The sequence below is a fragment of the Vipera berus genome (assembly GCF_964194415.1).
Source record: "Vipera berus genome assembly, chromosome: 1".
Classification (NCBI taxonomy): Eukaryota; Metazoa; Chordata; class Lepidosauria; order Squamata; family Viperidae; genus Vipera; species Vipera berus.
The window spans coordinates 112,687,826-112,709,748 of NC_138202.1; the positions used below are offsets into that span (position 1 = coordinate 112,687,826).

The window sequence follows — 21,923 nt, forward strand, 5'->3', positions numbered from 1 at the left end:
TGCGGAGGATGATGACCCACAGCTGGCCCTGTTCAAGGACGCCCGACGCAGGAGGCAGTCGAGCAGGACTAAGCAGAAAAAGGCTGCGGGTCTCCTCGGGAGGAGGCACAGGGAGACCACGCCCTGAGCTCTCTATAAAAGGAGTGTTTGGGGAGGGGCTGGTTGCTGAAAGCAACTTTTCTGCTTGAGAAGACAAGCTCTAGTGTTTTTGTTAACTGCGTAATTAAATCTTGGCAGAAGCCTTTTAGCCTTGGACGCTCTCCAGTCTCTTCTTTTTGAATAGGGGTTTGCTAGAAGAGGGCTGGTTCAGAACAACTGGGTTGGTTCGGGGTGGAGATGAAAAGCTGGGTATCATCAGCATATTGATGATACCTCACCCCAAAACCACGGATGATCTCACCCAGTGGCTTCATATAGATGTTGAATAGGAGGGGAGAGAGGACTGACCCCTGGGGCACCCCACAACTAAGGGGCCTCGGGGTTGACCTCTGCCTTCCTGCCAACACCGTCTGCGAATGGCCTGAGAGGTAGGAGGAAAACCATCGTAAAATGGTGCCTCCCACTCCCAACTCCCCAAGACGTCGCAGCAAGATACCATAGTCGATGGTATCAAAAGCCACTGAGAGATCTAATAGGACCAGGACAGAGGAATAACCCCTATCCCGGGCCCGCCAGAGATCATCCACCAGTGTGACCAATGCCATCTCCATGCTGTACCCAGGCCTGAAACCCAATTGGTACGGATCCAGATACTCAGTTTCCTCCAGGACCAAAGGGAGCTGCCATGCCACCACACTCTCAAGCGAAGGTTGGAGACAGGACGGAAGTTGTTTAATACAGCTGGATCCAAGGCAGGTTTCTTGACGAGGGGCCTCACCGCCACCTCTTTCAAGGCAGCAGGGAAGCACCCCTCACTCAAGGAAGCATTAATAACTGCCAGGAGCCAGCCTCATGTAACCTCCCGAGCTGCATAAACCAGCCAGGAGGGACATGGGTCCAAAAGACACGTGGCAGCACTTAATCTCCCCATGATCCTGTCCACTTCATCCGGAGTCACAGGATCAAACTCCTCCCAAATATTATCGGCCAAACCCGTCGCTTCCCCCTCGTCAGATACTGCCCAGTCAGAGTCCAGACCAGCTCAAATCTGAGCGATTTTATCCAGCAGATGCTGACTAAACTCCTTGGCCTGTCCCCGCAAGGGGTCCTCCCCGTCCCCTGATTTAAAAGGGAATGGGTCACCCTAAACAGGGCGGCCGGGCAGTTATCTGCGGACACAATGAGGGTGGCGAAGTGAGCATGCTTCACCGCCTCCATTGCCACAAGGTAAGATCTAGTAAAAGATCTTAACTGTGTTCGGTCAGATTCGGACCAACTGGACCTCCAAATGCTCTCTAGGCCCCTCTTCCGGCGCTTCATCTCCCGCAGGTCCACGGAGAACCAAGGGGCCAACTGGGACCTGCGCCGGGTCAGAGGCCGCAAAGGCACAACACGGTCGAGAGCTTCCAAAGCAGCCTGTTGCCAGGCATCAACTAAGATCTCGACCGGGCTGTGGGAAAGGGAGGCAGGACATCAAGTTGTCTATATGATTTATTATATATATGTGGGGCTATGCATGTGTTTTTATGAGTTTCCTCTCTTTTTTCAAACAGAGGAGAGTGATTTCCTTTATTTACATACCAGCTCATTTCACATCAACTTATGCAATGCAACTATCCAAATATCTGATGGAAAGCTATTCCATAAGGGTATAGCATTGGTGCCAATGCTAAGAACAGGATGATTTTGTTTCCCCTAGATGTTACACAGGAAAGGAACCATCAGCAAACCAGACACATGTGTACTGAATAGGTAGGATCTAATTGATGTAGATGGCCCTTAAGGGTCCCAGGGCCCAACTTTCATAAGGTTTTAAAGAACAGATAGAAAGCCCAAAGTACTAGAGTTATGTGATCTGGAGAAAGTAGTTTTCACCTGCCAACAAGCAAGCTGCTGGATTTTGAACTAACCATACCTTCCAAGTAGTTTTCAAAAGCAGCCTCATATAGGGTGAATTGTAGTAATCTAAGCAGGAAGTAACTAACACACAAACCTCAAGTGAACAAGGGAGAATCTGACTATACAAAGGACTAATAGTCATTTCTTCCATTTTTTTAAAAAATCCCATTTATATCCCGCCCTTCTCCAAAGACTCAGGGCGGCTTACAATTTAAAGCACAAATCAATGTGCTTAGCAATAGCCTTCATTCTATGTATATGCCTGCATCTTCTACTGCTTGGAGGTGAAGACTAATTCTAATGTGTGACCACTGATATGCATTGAACCAGATATTACCTCTGTGAAGCATCCAAAGCATCATTACCTGAATGTATTCTATCTGTTTTTTATTACCCTGAAGCCACACAATATTGCATAGGAGGTCATGTGCAGTAGGTGGGGCAATTGTAGGGGGCAGTTTTCCAAGCTGATGTTTTCTTAACAGTATCATCTAAAAAAGAAGAATTTTGTTATAATAGGTTAGTTCTTTAAATTCATATTATTAATAAACACTATGAAATGATTTCTACATTCTTAGAGCTAAGATGTCTTGAGCAATATAATTCTGAGGTTAAATGGCTCTAAATCACACACTATACTTTTCTGATTAATGCAGAGGTCTTGCTAATCATATAATACATAATCATATGATATATAATTTCAAACATTTCAAAAAAAAATTATGAGCCTGTTTTTTAAATAGAGTACATATTATACTACTCCCCAAAAACACTAGTGAGAACTAAGGTGAGACACATTTTTACCTTTAAATGTCATTGTCTGAGAGTATATTTATAATGATGAGTATATATTTATGATGATTTATGAGGATCAAGTATATTTGTGATGCCCTTTGTAAATCTTTCCAAAACTATGGAATTTTGAGAACAATAACAATAATAGAATTGGAAGGAACCTTTGAAGTCTTCTAGTCCAATCCCCTGCTCAGACAGGAAACCCTATACCATTTCAGACAAATGGTTGTTTAGTCTCTTCTTAAAAACTTCCAGTGTTGGAGTGTTCACAGCTTCTGGAGGCAGGTTGTTCCACTGGTGTCAGGAAATTTCTCCTTAGTTCTAGGTTGCGTCTCTCTTTGGTTAGTTTCCATCCATTGCTTCTTGTCCTGCCTTGTGGCAACCCCTGACATACTGGAACACTGCTATCATATCACCTTTAGTCCTTCTCTTCATTAAACTAGACATATCCAAATCCAGCAACCTTTCCTTATATGTTTTAGCCTCCAGTACTCTAATCATCTTTGTTGCTCTTCTCTGTACTCTTTCTAGAGTCTCAACATCTTTTTTACATCATGGTGACCAAAACTGGATGCAGTATTCCAAGTGTGGCCTTACCGAGGCATTGTAAAGTGGTATTAATATATTTTACGTGATCTTGATTCTATCCCTGTTAATGCAGCCTAGCACTGTGTTGGCTTTTTGGCAGCTGCAGCACACTGCTGGCTCATAGTTAAGTGATTGTCTACTAGGACTCCAAGATCCCTTTTATAGTTACTACTATTGAGCAAGGTACCACCTATACAAGGGGTGTCAAACTCGCAATGTCATGTGACGTATTGTGACTTTTTTGCCATTGCTGACAATGGGGTGGGCACTGCTTTGCTATCATGCATCTGGCCCACAGGCCAGCTGTTTGACACCCCTGACCTATACTATACCTGTGCATTTGGTTTTTCTTGCCTAAATGTAGAGCCTTACTTTTTTCACCATTGAATTTCATTTTGTTAGATAGTTAGATAGTTCAAGTCAGTCAAGATCCTTTTGTATCTTAAGCCTATATTCTGGACCTATTCCTGCCAGCTTGGTATCATCTGCAAATTTGATGAGTTCCCCATCTATCCCCTCATTTGATGAAGATGAAGAGCACTGGGCCTAGAACAGAGCTCTGGGGCACCCCACTACACACTTCCCTCCATGTAGATATAATTCCATTGAGGACCACCACATGCTGAGTATGGTCAATCAGTCAGCTATGAATCCATTTGGTGGTGATGCTGTCCAAACCACATTTTTCTATCTTATCAAGTAGTAGGTTGTGATCTACTTTATCAAATGCCTTGCTGAAGTCCAAGTAAATTATATCCACAGCATTCCTCTGGTCCACTAATTTTGTCAGCAGAAGCAAACTGTATATATGATTCATCCAGACAAAGTTTGAAATTAGGCTATCTAGAAAGTGTTGCCTAGGTAAATGCAATCCAAGACAGTAGGCCAAAGCCCATTATGCACCAAAGACCTGCAAGGCCATAGATAGGTTCATTAACAAAAACAGATCTACAAGTTGGTTCAATTAACTATTGAAAGCTAGTTTTGGAACAAAGGAAAAGAAGCTTTATATCAGGGCAGAACTAACAGTAATGTATACCCATCAAGAAAACTTTCCTGAGGAATTGTCTCACCCCAATGGGACTAGCTCACCCCACCGATGTCAGCAGAATACACATGCTACAGGCCCTGTCGGTCAAGGAATTCTAGAGGGCAGAATTCAGGAGAAGAGCCTTTTCTGCCATGGCTTCTGCCCTTTGGAACATATTCCCATCCCCCACACCTGAGGTAAGATGTGCTCCCAACTATCACTCTAGCCAAATCAAAGAGGGTCCCTAAATTGTAGACCTGCTGTTTTGGGGAATGTGTAACACTCCGCCACAATGAGGTTGCTGAACAAACACCACCCAGGGATTCAACCTCAACTTGTTTTATACAGTTCAATCTAGATCTTTACAATACCCAGACATCTATTGTTTGCCTCCAAATGAGATGTATAACAGGGCAACTTTAGTACAATGATATATCACCTAAACCAATGAACTTTTTTATCAGCTTTATGTAGATGTTAAATACTATATAGAGAGAATTAAACCTGAGGTACCACATATAAAAAGGGCCAAAAGCTTTCCTGCTCATCTTCCCAATTAATTCTCCTCAGGAAGGAATGGAAACAGCATAAAATAGTGTTTCTAAATTCCAGGTCTTGTATCTTGACCCTAATCCTAATCTATAATCAATGTTATGAAAAACAGCTGAGAGATCCCACAGTGAACTTTTATTATTTTTAGTTGCGCATTATAATTTCCTCAAAAATGACAGAATATGGGGACTTAACTATGTCTCCAGTGAAGAGAAGAGACAATAACCCTCTCTGGACAAGTGCTGGGAGATGAAATCCTGATTCATCAAGATCACATCTATGGCAGTGCTTTTTAAAGGACACTAAATTTGCTAACCTCACTTCCAATCCTTGTAGAAATCTTTTATGTAAATGTTTTAGGGGTATTGAGCATGACAATTCTGACAGGTAATATTCCTGGACAACAACAAATTACCGTAACTATAAGTTTAAGAAATTAAAACACTTGAAATAAATGGAAAAAAAGCTAAATAAGATTTGGAACTAAGGAAATAAATAAATTAAGGGTCCAAAAAAATTTGGAATATTGAATTTTTTAATATAAGATTTTGGAAAAAGCTATATAAAATAAACAGCTTTTCATGAGAATCAAAATTATTATGACTACCAGAAATTATAACAGAAACTTTATGATCTAAAGTAGACACTACTCAGTCGAGGCAAAAAAAAAACCTGACTTTAAAATTGGGATATACAAAATATCACAGAATACTGTAACATTTGAAATATTAAATGAGATATTCAAAGAATAAGGCCAGAAATTAGTAGCCATAATATCAGCAATGATGTCTGCTTCTACAGTTGGATAAATGTCTAAAAGATGTTAATGAAGGAATGACAAATATAAAACAAATTTTGTTTGACACAGAAATAGCAGAATCAAGAAAAATTCTATTAAAAATGTGGACTATAAAGCAGACAAGGCATTTCAAACAGAGATACAAAGGACAGGAAACGTTATGGATTAAAACATAGAGAAGAGCCAAAAGAACAAACATGATAACACCTTTTTTGGATACAAAAAAAGAAAACTGGTTAAAGCACTGAAAATCAAAAGGGAAAACCACGACAATGACCTGACAGTGATTTTCCATTGGATTCACAAAAGAGATCTGTTAAAGCCTCAAAGAAGCCGCTGTGGTAGGAAAAAGATAACATCTAATGAATTAAAGATTAAGATTGTTAGAAATAAAAGAAAGAAATATAAAATTGGTTTGTTTGGTCAAGATTAAAATAGGACATGTCTTATAAAGCTTTGGCAATCCTGTACAGATTTTTTGCTGACATGAGGACTGAAAAGTGAACGATTTATAGTTTGCATACAGAAAGGATGGGTAAGGAAGAAATTTGCTTGTAACTTTAAAATCCGAGTTATCAGATTTGTTTTTACATGTTCTGATGAAGACTGTTAGTCACTTCTTTACATCTTTCTTTCTTTTAATCCAGTTCTTTACTTTTCTCTATTTTCCATTATTACTATTTCTTTTTTTGGCACTTTTATTCTTTCTGTCTTTTTCTGTTTCTGAGTTTAATTTACATTTGTTTTTATTATGTTACTTTAAATATTTAATAGAAAATAAAATAGGGGAAAAAAGAAATATATAATAGAGGGAAAAAGTCCTATTCAGGTCAATTCACCATATTGTACATACAAATCTTAATGATCCCAACGCAATGCTTAAGATTTTTAGAGTATATCTAATTGAAGTGTTTTCAGATCTGTTATATAAGCTATTTACTATCCATCAGGGCTGGAACAACTGGGAAATTTAATTAACTCTCAGTTTCTTCTTCATATAACCAAATTTGGTGGTTACAGGCTATAATTAGGCTATAATTAGATGAAGAAATATCTTCAAGGAATTTTCAGGTCACACAAAAGCAAAAAAATTCTATCTGAGCACTGAACTCAGATTCCAGATAACAGTAGAATCAAGTTATATTTCCCTGCAAAAGTTTGGCAGAAATCTGTGCAATAATGTTCTCAAAATTCTTTCAATGAAAATTTAGCCATATGAGGTTAATGAAAATATTGTTCAGTTTTACCTTCAGCTTTCTATTTTTAAAACTGGAAATCCCAACATCCAAAATTTGTAAATATAATTTGATTTTTTTCTATAACAGAAATCTATCATGTTTCATGTATAATTTTGTTTGAATTACCTTATGTAATTCATTTCCTTCATTTTTATCCACAATTCCTCCTGATATCATAAATTTAAGAGTTTCAAAAGCTGTATTTAGCACCGTCTGAACTGCTTGTCTGGTTTTCACAGCAATGACAATATCTGGATAGTCACGCTGCATTAATCCTAAAGTAAATAAAAATATTTTTCATACAAGAAGTAATAAATGCCATTCAATGTGAAGGAAAACTGCTTAGGAGTAAATGCCCCCTCCCCAAGACTAGCAGCAACTGCAGCTATGGAGATATGCACAAATGGATCTGAGAAATCATGCCTATAAGAAATCTCAGTTCTAGAATATTCTGAACAAGGTTCTGAATAAGTGCAGAATTCCATTCACATAATGTACAAGATTACAAATATGTTAAAATAGCAAAACTTGTAAAATTATACTGAAGAACAGAAAACAAAAATATAAAGTATTCTTTTTCCAAAACTGAAAATTCTTTGCAGGAGGTCCTCTGAATTAAAAAATAAAAACCAACTAAAAGGAAAAGAAAAAAAAATCAACAGTTTTTTCTAATCCTATTAACTTTAATAAGACTTTAAATAAGAGACAATTTTCATTTTTGTTTTTGTTCCTCTTGTTTTTTTCCTCTTATTATAAACAGTAAAAATTGCTTTTATAACAACAAGCAACCCAGGGGCCATTTGTTCCTAAGATATTGAGTAAAAAGACATTTGTTTCCTGCAAGTTTTCTGTGTCCAAGAAACCATTTAATAACTTCTGAGATACCATTTCCCCACTGACATCAGATTTACAGCTCTCTCAGACTAGACTAGAAAAGCAAAGTGAACTCTCTGTGTACTCCTCAGAAATAGATACATAAACAACTACTAATTTTTTTTTATAAAAGTGATTTCAGTCTGAAAAGAGAAATATAGCTAATTAGAAGTAGTCAAGTAATTACTCAGATCACTCTCATTTTCTCTTGTACGAAGCAAAAGTCTTAGGAGGGAAGGATGTTCTCTTTTAGATAAAAAAAAACATACAATACAAAAAATCCACTTTTTTCTTGGGCTGAACATTTCATTATCATGGGATATGTCTGCACAGTAAATCCAAGAATACTTATGAAGTATCCAGATATTACAGCTGCCCAAAGTGGTATCCACAGATAAAAATACATCTATTTTAAATTGCTTTGCAAATATATACAGGAAGGTTCAAGTGCTTCTTTATATAAATCTTCTCCATGAATGCACTATCCCTTCCCACAGTTGAAGGAAAAAAAAGTGTCTCTGCATATAAAAAGCAATAATTTTTAGAACAGAAAACTGGCAGAAGATGAGATTTAAGAGCAATGATTGTCCATTCTAAACATCAGCATAATTTAGCCCCTGGGTATTTTTTTAATAAAACTTTTTATTGTTTTTTTAAATAACAGAAAAAAAACCAAAAGAAAAAAAAACAAAATTACGTGCATTATCAAGAAAATAATCACAAATGTGTAAAAAAATAAGGCTTTTTTTAAACTACACTATTTCATTATATTTTGTTCCTTATTTAGATCCCCCCTTTTTAATATTGTTATAATTAAATAATTAGAGAAAATCTTATTGTGGCTTTAATAGAAGTATTTTCCATCCAAAATAGTATTTCAATTATATAGAGTGTTAGTAAGAATTAACTGTAAATATTAATCAGGGATATTTAATTGAATGTATTTCAGGTTCTTCTACAATGTATCAGCTGAGAGAATTCTCTGAGATGGATACTTATGCATCTTGAAATAAATTGTGGTTTATGTACTCATCCAGTGTGCAAATAAAGACTGTGGAATTTAAGACATTGATGACTGCTTTAGTCATGCAGATAAATATTCTTTCCATTTCTTTTTTCTTTCTTTTAGGTGCCACTAAAGAAAATGCAACTGAACATCGCATTAATAATGGCAATCCAGGTAGTCCCCTGGTTGCTGTTGTAATTCCAAGACGCAGAGGTCATTAAAGCAGAAAGAATCAAGAAAAGGAATATGTGGTTCTGCAGGGGGGTGAAGGAGCCCTGATAGGCCCAGAGCAGGCCACAGACAAGTTGGAGGAGGGGGTGCTGCATGTACATGCATGCATAGGGAAGAAGGACACAAGACAAAGGGAGCTGGGGAGGACAATTACGGAGTGACTTGCCACCTTCCCTGCTGGCTTCCTCATTGGCTTTGCTTTTGGGAAGTCAGCAGGAAAGCTCACAAATGGCAGTCACGTGACTGTGGGACACTGCAATCATTGTAAGTATGAACTTGTTCCCAAGCACCCAAATTTAATTCACATGACCCCAGGGTCCTGCAACAGCCAGAATTTCAAGGAATGTTTATAATTACCCCCATTCAGCACTGTTACAACTAAACAATCCCTGAACAGGAAAGCTAAGTTATGTGACTGCACAGAAAACAACTTGAAGTATTGCAATCAAAATAAGCAAAGTTTTCAATACAGGTAGCCCTCACCTTACAACCATTCATTTAGTGACCATTCAAAGTTACAATGGGACTGAAAAATGTGACTTAAGACCGTTTTTCACACGACTGTTGCAGCATCCTCATGGTCATGTAATCAAAATTCGGACTCTTGACAACTGGCTCATATTTACGACAGTTGCAGTGTCCTGGGTCCATGTGCAGTGGTGGGATTCAGCCAGTTCGCACCACTTCGGCAGAACCAGTAGCTATTTTTTGTTGCCCAGGCCCAGAATAGACTTCCGGAAGTGGCATCCACACAGAGAACTGGTTGTTCACATATTTGAATCCCACCACTGTCCATGTGATCATCTTTTGTGACCTTCTGACAAGCAAAGTCAATGGGGAAGCCAGATTCACTTAACAACTGTTTTATTAACTTAACAACTGCAGTGATTCACTGAATAACTTTGGCAAGAAAAGTCATAAAATGGGGCAAAACTTACTTAACAACTGTCTTGCTTAACAACAGAAAATTTGGGCTCAACTGTATTTGTAAGCTGAGGACTATCTGAAGTTAATGTGCAGTTTCATAGGGGGCTAAGCAGGAAATAAAGTTATTGAAGCCAAAGTAAATGCAGAGGAAACCATGGAGCTTACTACTGTCTTTCTGATTGTCTTTGCTTGGAGTAGTTATTTTGTGTGCATAGAAAGCGCTATTTTGGTTTTGTAAGAATCAACGCTATAGAAATTAAAGTTTCATTAATAGCAATGAAAACAATATTAAGTCATAATAATGATAATCTCTTTAAATTCATACCTAACTCTTTCATGGCTTCTTGTTTGTTAGTTTCCAAAATTTTGCTAACTGCCTGTTAAAAAGGAATATGTATTTTATATTAATCATATTATAAATAGCCGAGCAAGACCATTTTCAATCGTAGCACTCTTCCCAAAAGGAAACAAAGCACAATGACTTAGGTCAGTTCCCCCCCCCCCGGCCCCATTTCTTTTTCTTTATTCCCCATGATGTTTTTCATGTATGGTATCTTTTACATTGTTAGTCACTATAATTATTTTTAAGTTAAAGAATGCAATATAGTGTTTAAATTAATTGTCTATAATGATCTACATCTTACTTTGCTCCATCTCAAAGATTAATAATATGATTGCAAATTAACTTTAAAACAGATTTCTCCTAGAAAACACACACACACACACACAATTTCCGCTAGAACAGGGGTGTCAAACTCAATTTCATTGAGGGCCACATCAGCATTGCGGTTGCCCTCAGGGGGCCGGGTGGGTATGGCCAGGGTGGGCGTGGCCTACTGGGTAGGTGTGGCTAGAGTGCGTATGACATACTGGGTGGGCGTGGCCAGCTCTACATCGTTCGCATCAAGGGTGCCTATGGGGGCCTGGGCAGGAGTGGGACAGATCTGAGGGTCTCTGGCAGAAGGAGGGTCTCTGGGCCAGGGCCAAGGCAGTGGGGGCCGTTCCCTCACTCTTTCCAGGATGGCTTCGTGGGCCGCATGAAACCACTTCGCAGGCCGGATCCGGCCCCCGGGCCTTGTGTTTGACATGTCTGCGCTAGAACAACACATACCCATACATACAACACAAACACTTTTGTCAAGATTATCAGGGGAAACAGTAAGGAAATTCATAATCATAAGAAAAGAGAATATTTCTAAGGCATAATCTCACTCTCCTAACTATTCGTGTATTTTTGTGCTTACGGTAGTTTCCACAATGGGAATACTTATCCTTCTTAAGAATGAATACAATTGGAAGATAAGCATTTTCTTGCCCCTAAACAGGAACTCCAGACATTACCTCTCTGATGGAAACCAGAATCAGTCTGTAGAGTTTATCAACAACATACTGTAAATGAAACCAAACTGATTTTTAAAGGTTCAGTTCCATATTCTTGGTCTTTTTAACTTTGGGTTTATGTATTCATATATACTATGTTACAACAATGCATTATATAACAGTATTTTTGTGAACTAAATCGATTTTCAAAATATGTTCTTATCATTTATAGAACATAAAGGAAGAATGTCAAGACAAATACTACTCTTTAAATATAGGGCTATTTTACTCACAATATAAACTTTCTCGTGGCCAGCAATCTGTCCAATTAAACATTTTATATCTTCTTCACCTTGAACATATCCTTTGGCAATATCGTAACGAAAAGTGAGCTGTTTATTTATTTGTTTATTCAACAAGAAAATCATTTTGGGTATCATTACCTGAAATAGATAACATACTAAAAATTGGTATTTTTTGTACACCAATTCTGTGGTTTCTCTGTATTATCCTTTCCATCAAAGCTATTTCTTTGTTCTTCCCTATTGCTTTCTTCAGATTTTTCTAACTCCCCATAGTAGTCATGCTTGCTTTTCAAACCCACCTTCCTTACTTCTATGCCTTTCTACTTCTATATTTCTCTGTTGAGAAAAAAATAGCAAGAAAACATAGAACACCCAAATAAAGATGGGTGCTATCTGAATATCATCAGTTAAATTTAATGAATGAGGAAAGGGAACTGTGCAGTAAATGTCTCTTCTTGGAACACTCTCGGTATCAAATTATATTGGGCATTTACAGCCATAATTAGCACTTTGACATGCCTTGAATAACCATGAGTGAAGCTGACGAAATAACTGAAGTTGCATTTCACTTGCATTTAATTTTTCTTTATAAGGAATGCTGTTGAGTCTCTTATGACTTCCACGATCAATCTTTGATTTTGCATTACCTTTTAACACCTGCTTGTTTTTAGGTCTGGGAGCTTGAGAATGTTTTGAGAAAGCTACAGAGTGATTATAAGGAAGGGCAATTGGTGAATAAAGTTATGGAGCAAGTTGTTTTGAAGAGTTCTGATGAATGTCTATGAAGAAAAATATGTGCGCACACTTACATGAAGATGGAAAGAGCAGATTAGAATTTATTTTGAAGGGAATGTTGAAAGAGAGGCTCTGATAAATTTGCAGTATAGAATAAGTTTGCCAAAAATATAAGTAGGTATTCCTAAAATAGTTTTAAATATAAGGAAATGATTTAATGTAATATAAACTGGATCCATTCTGCTTTGTGTTACTCAACCTGATAAGAATCATGCTATCAGAGAAATAATTCCAGGATATTCCTTGTAATCCAATGTATTTAATTAAAAGAAAAGCTTATAGAAAAATCTTGCCCTTTTTCCAATTTAGAAAAAAAAATCAGCCTATGATTTTCTCTTTGTAGTTAATTCTCTTCCACTATTCTCTTTCACTATTTGGAAATACCTACCATTAAGTGCAATATAATAAATAAATAAGTATTAGAGAGCAGGCAGCTTTATGCAGCAGAACAAAGGCATGGAAGATATTCTAATAAGGATTAAAACGTTTGTAAGACAGCATTCTTGACACTGGTACTTGGGTAAAAAATATATAATACATTTCTTTAGGAAATAACATGGAGACAGGAAAGTCAAAGTTAATTAAGTCTATTCATAGCAAAAGTATACAGTACACTTTCTTCTACTATAGACAGGTAGATAGTCAGGTAAATACTGAAAGACATAGATCAATTTCAGATGACAAATAGAATTGAAGTGAGACAAGAAGGGAATTATGAAAGACCTAAAAATACTAATCTAGCCAACAAGTCTTTATATGTAGAGAAATGCAAACTAAATCTTTTAGACAAAAAGATGAGAAAAATATGCAGAATCCCTGTAATTACCTCTAAATCTATTCTCCTATTAGTCAGTACATTTATATATAGAGAAAAATAATACATGCAAAATAGAATTCCAATATTATCTGCCTGTAAGAAGAAAAGCATAAATGCAAGAGAAAGCAAAAAGAAAAATAAATTTCCAGATGTAGAAAATATTCTCTGAAGGAGATTCCTAAAGTAAAAATGTAATATATTTATATGAATGTGCTGCTGGCTTTCAAATTATGATTACACTTGATTTAAATCTACTTTTTTTTCCTTACTAAAGAGATGCAGATACATCTCATGGAATATCCATTTTTGTTTTTTGTATTATTCATTAGTATGAAAATATAAAATGTCACTAACCAATATAGCTGGCCATCACAAAATGAGTGATGACAATATTCTAATATAATATGCCTCTCAAAAGCTAACACCCAAATGATAAAGCAAAGGAGAAAACACTGTCTTTATATCATTTTAGATTCATACTATCACTAATACTCAAGAGATATGAACAGATGATACTAGCTTTTTGTGGGCACTGTTTTCATGAAATTTATAGTAAAGGGAAAGACAGAGACTGTTGAGAAGCATATTCAGTGCCTCTTCCTATTCTGTGAATAAAATCTGGTAATACATCGAGCCTTCCCAACCTATGGACTCCATAAGTGCTTGGTCTGTGCTCCCAAATTAGGAGACACCACATTAACTGAATTTAATTTAATTTAATTGAACAGTCAAACAATCTAATGCTTACAGTCAATGGACTAAATGAATTTAATCTTTTAATATTTGTAATATTTATTTTTAAAAAAAATTCTGAAACAAATGAAAACCTCAATTTTTCAACTATAACATCACCATGTTTACCTTTAAAAGACGCAGAACTCTTACAACACGAAGAAACCGTAATATCCTGATAACATAAATTATAGCATACGTTGGACTAATTGATCTAATGACATTGATAATTATAACATCTATAATTCCAATGATTATGATTACTACATCAAACTGGTTCCAATGATATCGGAAGTAGTTCTTCCCCACTGCAGAAATCTGTTAAAAACAATACAATGATACTAAATAGACAGGCAGCATTAAATGTAAATATCATGAGACTCATTTTAAATTATATATTTGTAGTTGAAGTTACTATACAAAAAAATATCACATAAATGCTAGAACAGTAGGATGCTAAATGTCAGAACATTTACAGTTTTCCATTTCTAAGAGTGGGTTCCTGCATCACTATATAACCCACAAATAAATTATTATTTATTAAATTTATGTGCTGCCTGACTTCCAGCAGCTCTGGGTAGCTTACAAACGATTTAAACCATGGAAAACATGACAAGAAAAAAGGATAGATATGACAGAATAACAAATTGAGTGGAAACAAAAGAAAGCAATCTAAGTTAAAAGGAGGCTCTAATCATCCCCATCAAAGGCCAGGTCTTCAGGTCCCTTTGAAACAAGGTGGGACGTATCTGGAGAAATTTTGTTCCAGTGTGCAAGCAATGCAACACAGAAGGTGCACTTCTGGAGTCAAAATAGATTGTATTAATTGAAACAACCTGGACTACCAGATTAGATTGGCCTGGCAAATACTATGGGAGATAGGCAGTCCCTCAAACTCATCCCAGGTCACACCAGATGTGCCCCAGACATCTCAGCCTGAGCTGTCCAGTCCAAGTCAAATGCTGAGTGAATCTGAGCAGTTTGTTCTTCCAGATAGCCTAAATAATCCTCACAGAGTCCCAACAGATATTCTGAGGAGCTTGCCCTACTCCCGATAGGAACCAGAACATTCGAAACAAAGCTGCTGGATAGCTATTAGAAGATGCAATAAAGGCAGAGAAATATTTATGTTTTGCCATCCCTAATATGCGCTTTTACCCACGTTCCAGCCATCTTTTCAAGCACTACATTTCCCAGAGCTGCTCAATAAATGCAAATACACTCTGGGATTAGCACACAGGAAGAGGCCACAATATAATCCAGGGACCCAACCACCCACTTATTCCAGGCAGTGACAAGGCCTCATCTGAATCTCCCACCAGATCCTCAGGAAAAACCCAAGCCTGGATCCATCAATAACCTGTGGGGACCAATCAAACAAGTCCTGTATTCCTGCAGGGAGGAGTGGCATCAGTGAGGCAACAGGCAACCAAAGAGTGATCTGTCCATAGCAACAAAATAATATTAATGTCCTCCAGATCATACCTCAGTTCCCCTAAAAGAAAATCAGATCTAGTGTGTGGCTTCCAGTAAGCATAAGGCCATCAATGATTGGGGGCAGGTCCATGGTTGCCATGGAGGCCATGAACCTGTCCTGGCTCAGTGTCACTGGGTAGCAGATTGAAATCCCCAAAGCAACTTAAGAATTGTGAATTCTATTGCCATTTCATCTATGGAATTTAGCTCAGGCAAGGACTTTGCTCAACAGGGAGGATGGTACACAGTGATGACTGTGGATTGACATCTCATATTGCTGTAAACACAGGATTAATGATGAGATAAGCTAATATTTAATAGTTCCAAAGGCAGCTTTTGTTCCAGGTAAAAATTTAACCAGAATTCTATTCCTCATTAAAAAAAATACCATTTGTGCACTAAACATTTCCTTTCCAGTCACAGAATAAAATGTCGCAGGAGGAAAATCAATCAAATTAACAAAAGAAGAATATAAGAAAATAACCTGAATCTGCAAGGATGGGGTCAGGAAGTCTAAGGGTCAGCATGAACACAGCCTTGTTCTAAATGCTGAAAACACTTAACAGCTGGGCCATCATGACCCCTTATGTCTCAAAACAATGTTTAAAATCACAGTAAAATTGATTCAGAAAATAAACATCATTTACAAATTTCTGTCCCTATCAACATTGATTGGAATTGGCCTTGGAGGAATGCGGTGAACCAATACAAAATTGTACCACCCACCCCAACTCCCTAAGTTGGCCCCAAAGGATACCATAGTTGATGGTGTTGAAAACCACTGAAAGATCAAGATGAACACTATCTTCTTCTCCTGTCAGAGACCATCCATAAATTGTGACCAATGCTGTTTCTGTCCCATAGCTAGGCCTATGGGAAAAGCATATAGATAATCCATCCAGGATCTTCTGAAATAGCAAAACTACCAGCTTCTCAACCACTTTCCCTAAAAAGGGAACATGAGAGACTAGACAAAAATTGCCCAAAATGGTGGATCCAACCATGGCTTTTTGAGGAGGGGGCATACCAGTGCCTCTTTAAAACATGCCAAAACATTCCCATTGTAGCCAGAATATATTATCCTCCAGTCTATATTCCTGGTCAATTATCAGTAGGCTCTGAATATTCTACATGACAAAATTGTTCTCTGTAACTATGCCTTCTCTGGCCAAAGTAAATAAATACAGCAATCTGCCTCTTTCCTAGGAAGTAAAGGGAGCAATATCCTAATAGCCTTTTCCATGAAACTGGTTGACAGAAACTGAATCTCTATTTTAGGAGGCTATTTTCTAGGAGATAAAGGTCTTTTTTCTAGCTTTTCAACTTAAAAACCAAGCACCCTAATTTGTGATTAGAAATTAGACATGAACTGACCAATACCCTTGTCTGACCCCATAACGTATGGGTGTTAAACTGCTGGCCCATAGGCCAGATGCATCATGCCGAAACCGCGTCCACCCCATTGCTGGCAATGGAAAAAAAGGCATGATATATCATGACATGTCACATGACGTTGTGAGTTTGACACCCCTGCCATAATGCATCTTGGTGCCAGCTTAGTTCTAAGGAAGATTCTGGGCCTTCCTTATGGTACTCAGGTCACCTATCTTACAATGAAAGTGGGCCTATCCTCAGTCTCCGTTAGAATTTACATTGTACTGTTGAGAAACAAAAAAATCCACAAACCTCATTGTTGAACTGTTAATTGTACATAGTCTTTGAGTTACAATTATGATGGAACCTGCCCATCACAGCCATAACTTGGGATGGTCATAAATTGGGTCACTCATGTGACTGACCCAATTTTATATTTCTTTTGCAGTAGTCGTTGAGTGAATCACTATGGTAGTTAAGCAAACCATAAATGAATCAGTATGGTAATTAAGCAAATCAATGTTTCACTATGAATGAAATAGCTGTTGTAAACTCAAGATCATTGTGGGAAAAGGCAGAAATCCAAGGGAAAGAGTGCGCAGATGCCATGGAGGAAGAGGCAGGGAAGGCCTAAGATGGCCAGTTCAGGACACATGCAGGCTGGGGGAGGAACTGGGCAGGGTTGGCTTATGCCGCACTTGAATTACAGGTAGCTAGGGAAAACCTGCGTGGGTCAGTGACAGCTGCACATGGGGGGGGAAAAGCAGAACCACTTACAACCTTCCCTACCAGCTTCTTTATTAAGTTTGCTTGTGGGAAGCTGGCAGGGAAGGTCACAAATAGAGATCATAACATCTCAATCATGACAATTCAAATCATTCGGACACTCTGATCGCATGACCACATGGGGCCAGAATTTCACAGACCAATCATATGTCCATTTTTTCAGTAACGCTGTAATTTGAACAAACACCAGACAAGTGGACGTAAGCCAAGGTCTACTGGTACATCTATTTACTTCAGACCATTGGTTCCACTTATCTTTAAGGGAAGTTTTATACATGTCCAATGGAGAGCAACTGTGCCCCGTAGTGCCAACCAAGTGGAGGACATTAATAATTATGTCCTCTACTGCCCTATCTAATAAGATAAAATAAAAATAACAATACTGATGACAAACAAATTTATGGTGTAGGATACTGAACAACAAAACTACCTTCTCACAAGGGACAATTCCAATTATTAACAATCAGGTCAACTACCTTTGCCATACCTTCTTTTAAATTTAGAAATGAAATTTTAAGCCCCCAATTGTAGTATTGGTTGATTCTTAATTCTCTTGTATGTTTTCTTTATTGTTGTTTACAATTTTATTGTTAACTAATTTTATTCTTCTTTGCTGATATGTCATGTTGCTATCACCTGTGGTCACAATAGTAAATTATTGAATTATGTGAGTATTAGCGATGGACTGGTGATATGTGAACCTCAAATCATAAAGTAGAAGATTCTATTATTATATATCTCAATAAAAATAGTCTTCCATTGTAGCTGATTTCCTGGTCTGGCCTTTCAATCCCTCTTGCCTGATTAATGGTTCTGCATATTTCCAGCTTACCATTTTATTTTCCTTGTGCTTGAAACATACAGAAAACATACTGTAACATATGGCTATTATCTCCTTGGTAAGAACACACACGATGCTTGAATTAAAGTTCACCAAAAGGCAAAATATTATGTTTAGAAAATCAATTACTACAAAAACACTGAAGAAGTGATAGAACTATATTTTATATTTATAAAAATCTTTTGGACTTCAATTCATACTTTTGAATAACATGTATTTATAACATTTCTAACCTGCTTTTCTATTCCAAATAATCAAAATGCATATTCTAGTTATTGAGTATATAGTAGGCATGTTTATTTACATTATTAAAAAGAAATATATCATTAATTTATGTAGTTTGTACCTTCAGTATAGCTTCCAGTATGTACAAAATCAGAAAATAGTAGTTGCACAATTTTAGTTGTGGAAAATATGGTGTACCGGTAGAAAGTATAAAGTAAAGAGCAATTGGGAAACAGTTCAAAAGGGTTACCACACAACATATATATTCAAATTCCTCCTTTATCACTAATTGGTAGCATGTTCTCATAAGCCTGTTTCTGTAAAGGGGAAAAAAGTTTGACATGGAATTAATAACAGTGATTTAAACATCTATTACTTTTCATTTCTTAATACCATATATGGAAAGTGATCAGTACTGTCCAAGAACCTTGCTCTCAAAGAATAATTCAACAAGAATCCAACTCTGTGATTTTATGAACAGTTAAAGATGACAAATAGATATATGAACTCAAATTACCAAAACAAAAAAGTAGAAGAGAATTATGCTGTTTCCTATGCTAAAACAATTATGTCTGAGGTGTTTTTTAAAAATGAGGAATAGTATAACTCTTTTAAACTCCTTTTACCTCACCAAGAAATTTCAAAGCATTTTTGGATTCTCATTATCCAAACTTTAGTCCAATACCTTTCTTCTATGCATTGCTGTCACTACTGCCTCCTCGGTCTGGAGAAGAAATTGTAACATATATTTTGGAAGGGATTTTAGTCCCTATACTAAGAGCAGTAAGTAAATAATCAATGTGGGCATGACTCCTAGTTTTGAAGCAAATAATCCAGATAAGGAGAAAACAATCTTGCATCAATCTCATCTACCACACCTCACTGAAATACATAGATAAGGATATGGACTAATTCCAGGAGGGTTATAGTCAAATATTCAGCAGCCAGTGGATTTTCAGGTGGAAACATTGCAGACTAACACAGCTCTGTGTACTGGGAGCAAAGATGACACAAGAGCAAAGACTGGAAGCTGGGTGGTGTGCCCAAACTAATGGAGCTTCTATAGACTAGTCACTAGGATAAAGCTGCAAGGTTGCTCATCTTAGCTCTGGAGAGATCTTCTTCATGAGGAAACCCACAGGATCCAAAGAGAATTATGAGTAAAGAGCACCAGGAGATGCAGAAGAAGACAGCATGCTCACAGCCTCAAGGAAAGCATGTTTAAAGGATACTGGGGTTGCTGGATCCATTTTCTAAAGCACTTTTGGATATAGCAAATTTAAATTTTGAAGAGACCTTCAAACCATCAGAGCACCCAAAGCCACCCAAATGAATGTACCATTGGAAAACATTAATGTAAGAATTAAGGATACAACTATAAAGAATTAAAAAGAATTAAAAGCAAAAAGCTTGCAAGACATTTTGAATGCAAAAGTTAAAAATGGATTAAAGAAATATCAAATTTGGAATTTTGCCTTATTTAAATATTTTTTAATTAATTGGATAAATAACACATACGTCCATTAGAAACAGGATTGTTTAAATGTGCTAAGGAGAACGATTGGCTGACTTTGCTAAACAAAGAAATAAGTAGAAAAAGGGAAAGAAGTTATGAAATCATATGTCTACAGGAGTGCCAAAAGAAACTAAGGGTTACACAGATTGTTACGGACAGAAGGGAAGAGATGAACATTTACAGATAGATAACAAATAACAGATAAAGGAATTATGCCAGGGTCTCTATAAAGGATGTTTGAAGAATTAGAAAACAATGTTATAATATCAGTAACTGCATCAGTGTCTGCATTAGTCAAAAGAGACCATGCTAACCTCAAAGAGAGAATGGAGGAGAGATTTGGAATTATAGAATATGGAAAAATGTGGCAGAAAAGATCAATAAAAAATGGAAGATTCTGTAATACAGATAAATGGAGACATTAAACAAAGCAAAGCAAAAATAGAAATATTTGAAAATGAGACAGAGGTATTCATTAACTTATGGCCATTCATTTAATGACCAAAAATACAACAGTGCTGAAAAAAGTGACCTACAATAGGTGCTTGCACCTATGACCATCAGAATGTCCCAGTTGTTACATGAGCAAAACTAAGACACTTAGCAACCAGCATGTATTTACAGTGGTTGCAGCACCCATGGAGGGGGTCACTTGATTGACATTTACGATCTTTCCAAGGGGCTTCTGCCCCTGAGTTCAGGGGGAAAACTGGATTTGTTTTAATAAGTGCATGGTTCGTTTAACCACCACAGCAAAAAAGGTCATAAAATCAGGCAAGACCTAATTAACTACTGTATTGCTTAGTGACAGAGGTTCTGGTCTCAAATGTGGTCATAAGTTTAGGACTGCCTGTAATAAATTGAAATATGGAAAAGGATTTAGACAATTATTAGAATTAAGAAAGAAAATTGTTTTAGGTAGACAGTTCCAGAGGAACCTGCTGATGACATTAGAGACGGTAGAATTTCTAATAACATTTTTGGAGTGGAATGAAGAAAATCTGAATGCAGAAGTGGACAAAGTGTATAGAATTAATACAAGATATACAAAATTAAGAAAAGTACCAAGATGTACATTTTGTCAGAAAGAAGACAAGAGACCAGTTCTACAACATTTCCATACAAAATTAAGGATAATTAATTTTGACTTGACTTAGTCCAAAGAGCAAGAGATTTTTATGAAAGATTCAAAGAAGAGATGAAAAAAATGCAATTGGATCATGCAACAAATATAGAAAGATGAAAAAGAGACCATAAAGTTGGATGCTACTTCATAGACTTTTCTAAGTTTATAAAATAAATACGGATTTTAAATGCCTAAAATAGATTATAGATGGGACAAATGTCCCTCAAAAAATAAGGCAAGTATTTCGTTACTTGAAAAAAATAAAACAAGATGTAATTTGCTTATAAGAAACACATATAAGAAAAAGATAAAAAAAGATTTATAAAAATTTGGGATAAGAATTTATGCCACAGCCAAGAAAAATAGAGTTGCTTTGCATATAAATCCAACTCAAATTGATAATGGATGATGAACATGGCAGATTTGTAGTTATTGAAATTAATTGGAATGAAACTAATGTTCTGGTATTAGGATTAAATAGGCCAAATAACAATAAAACCATATTTTTAAAAATTAACTTATGGAAAACTGATAATGGAATACTTTGCCTACAAAAAGATAGAACTTCTGAAA

The 21,923-nt window shown here is 36.8% G+C and overlaps 1 protein-coding gene across 1 annotated transcript in view; it reads right to left on the reverse strand.

The window, feature by feature from the left end:
- LOC308670144 (solute carrier family 9 member C1-like) overlaps positions 1 to 21,923 on the reverse strand; it is a gene marked incomplete at both ends in the record, with an annotated part of 96,192 nt that overhangs the window by 21,419 nt on the left and 52,850 nt on the right. Inside the window, 7 exons of the mRNA XM_081331394.1 lie at positions 2,364 to 2,489; positions 7,127 to 7,275; positions 10,363 to 10,414; positions 11,651 to 11,800; positions 14,136 to 14,324; positions 14,919 to 15,098; positions 18,830 to 19,025. Of these exons, the coding sequence (XP_081187520.1) occupies positions 2,364 to 2,489; positions 7,127 to 7,275; positions 10,363 to 10,414; positions 11,651 to 11,800; positions 14,136 to 14,324; positions 14,919 to 15,098; positions 18,830 to 19,025 (1,042 nt within the window). The remainder of the gene's footprint in view (positions 1 to 2,363; positions 2,490 to 7,126; positions 7,276 to 10,362; positions 10,415 to 11,650; positions 11,801 to 14,135; positions 14,325 to 14,918; positions 15,099 to 18,829; positions 19,026 to 21,923) is intronic.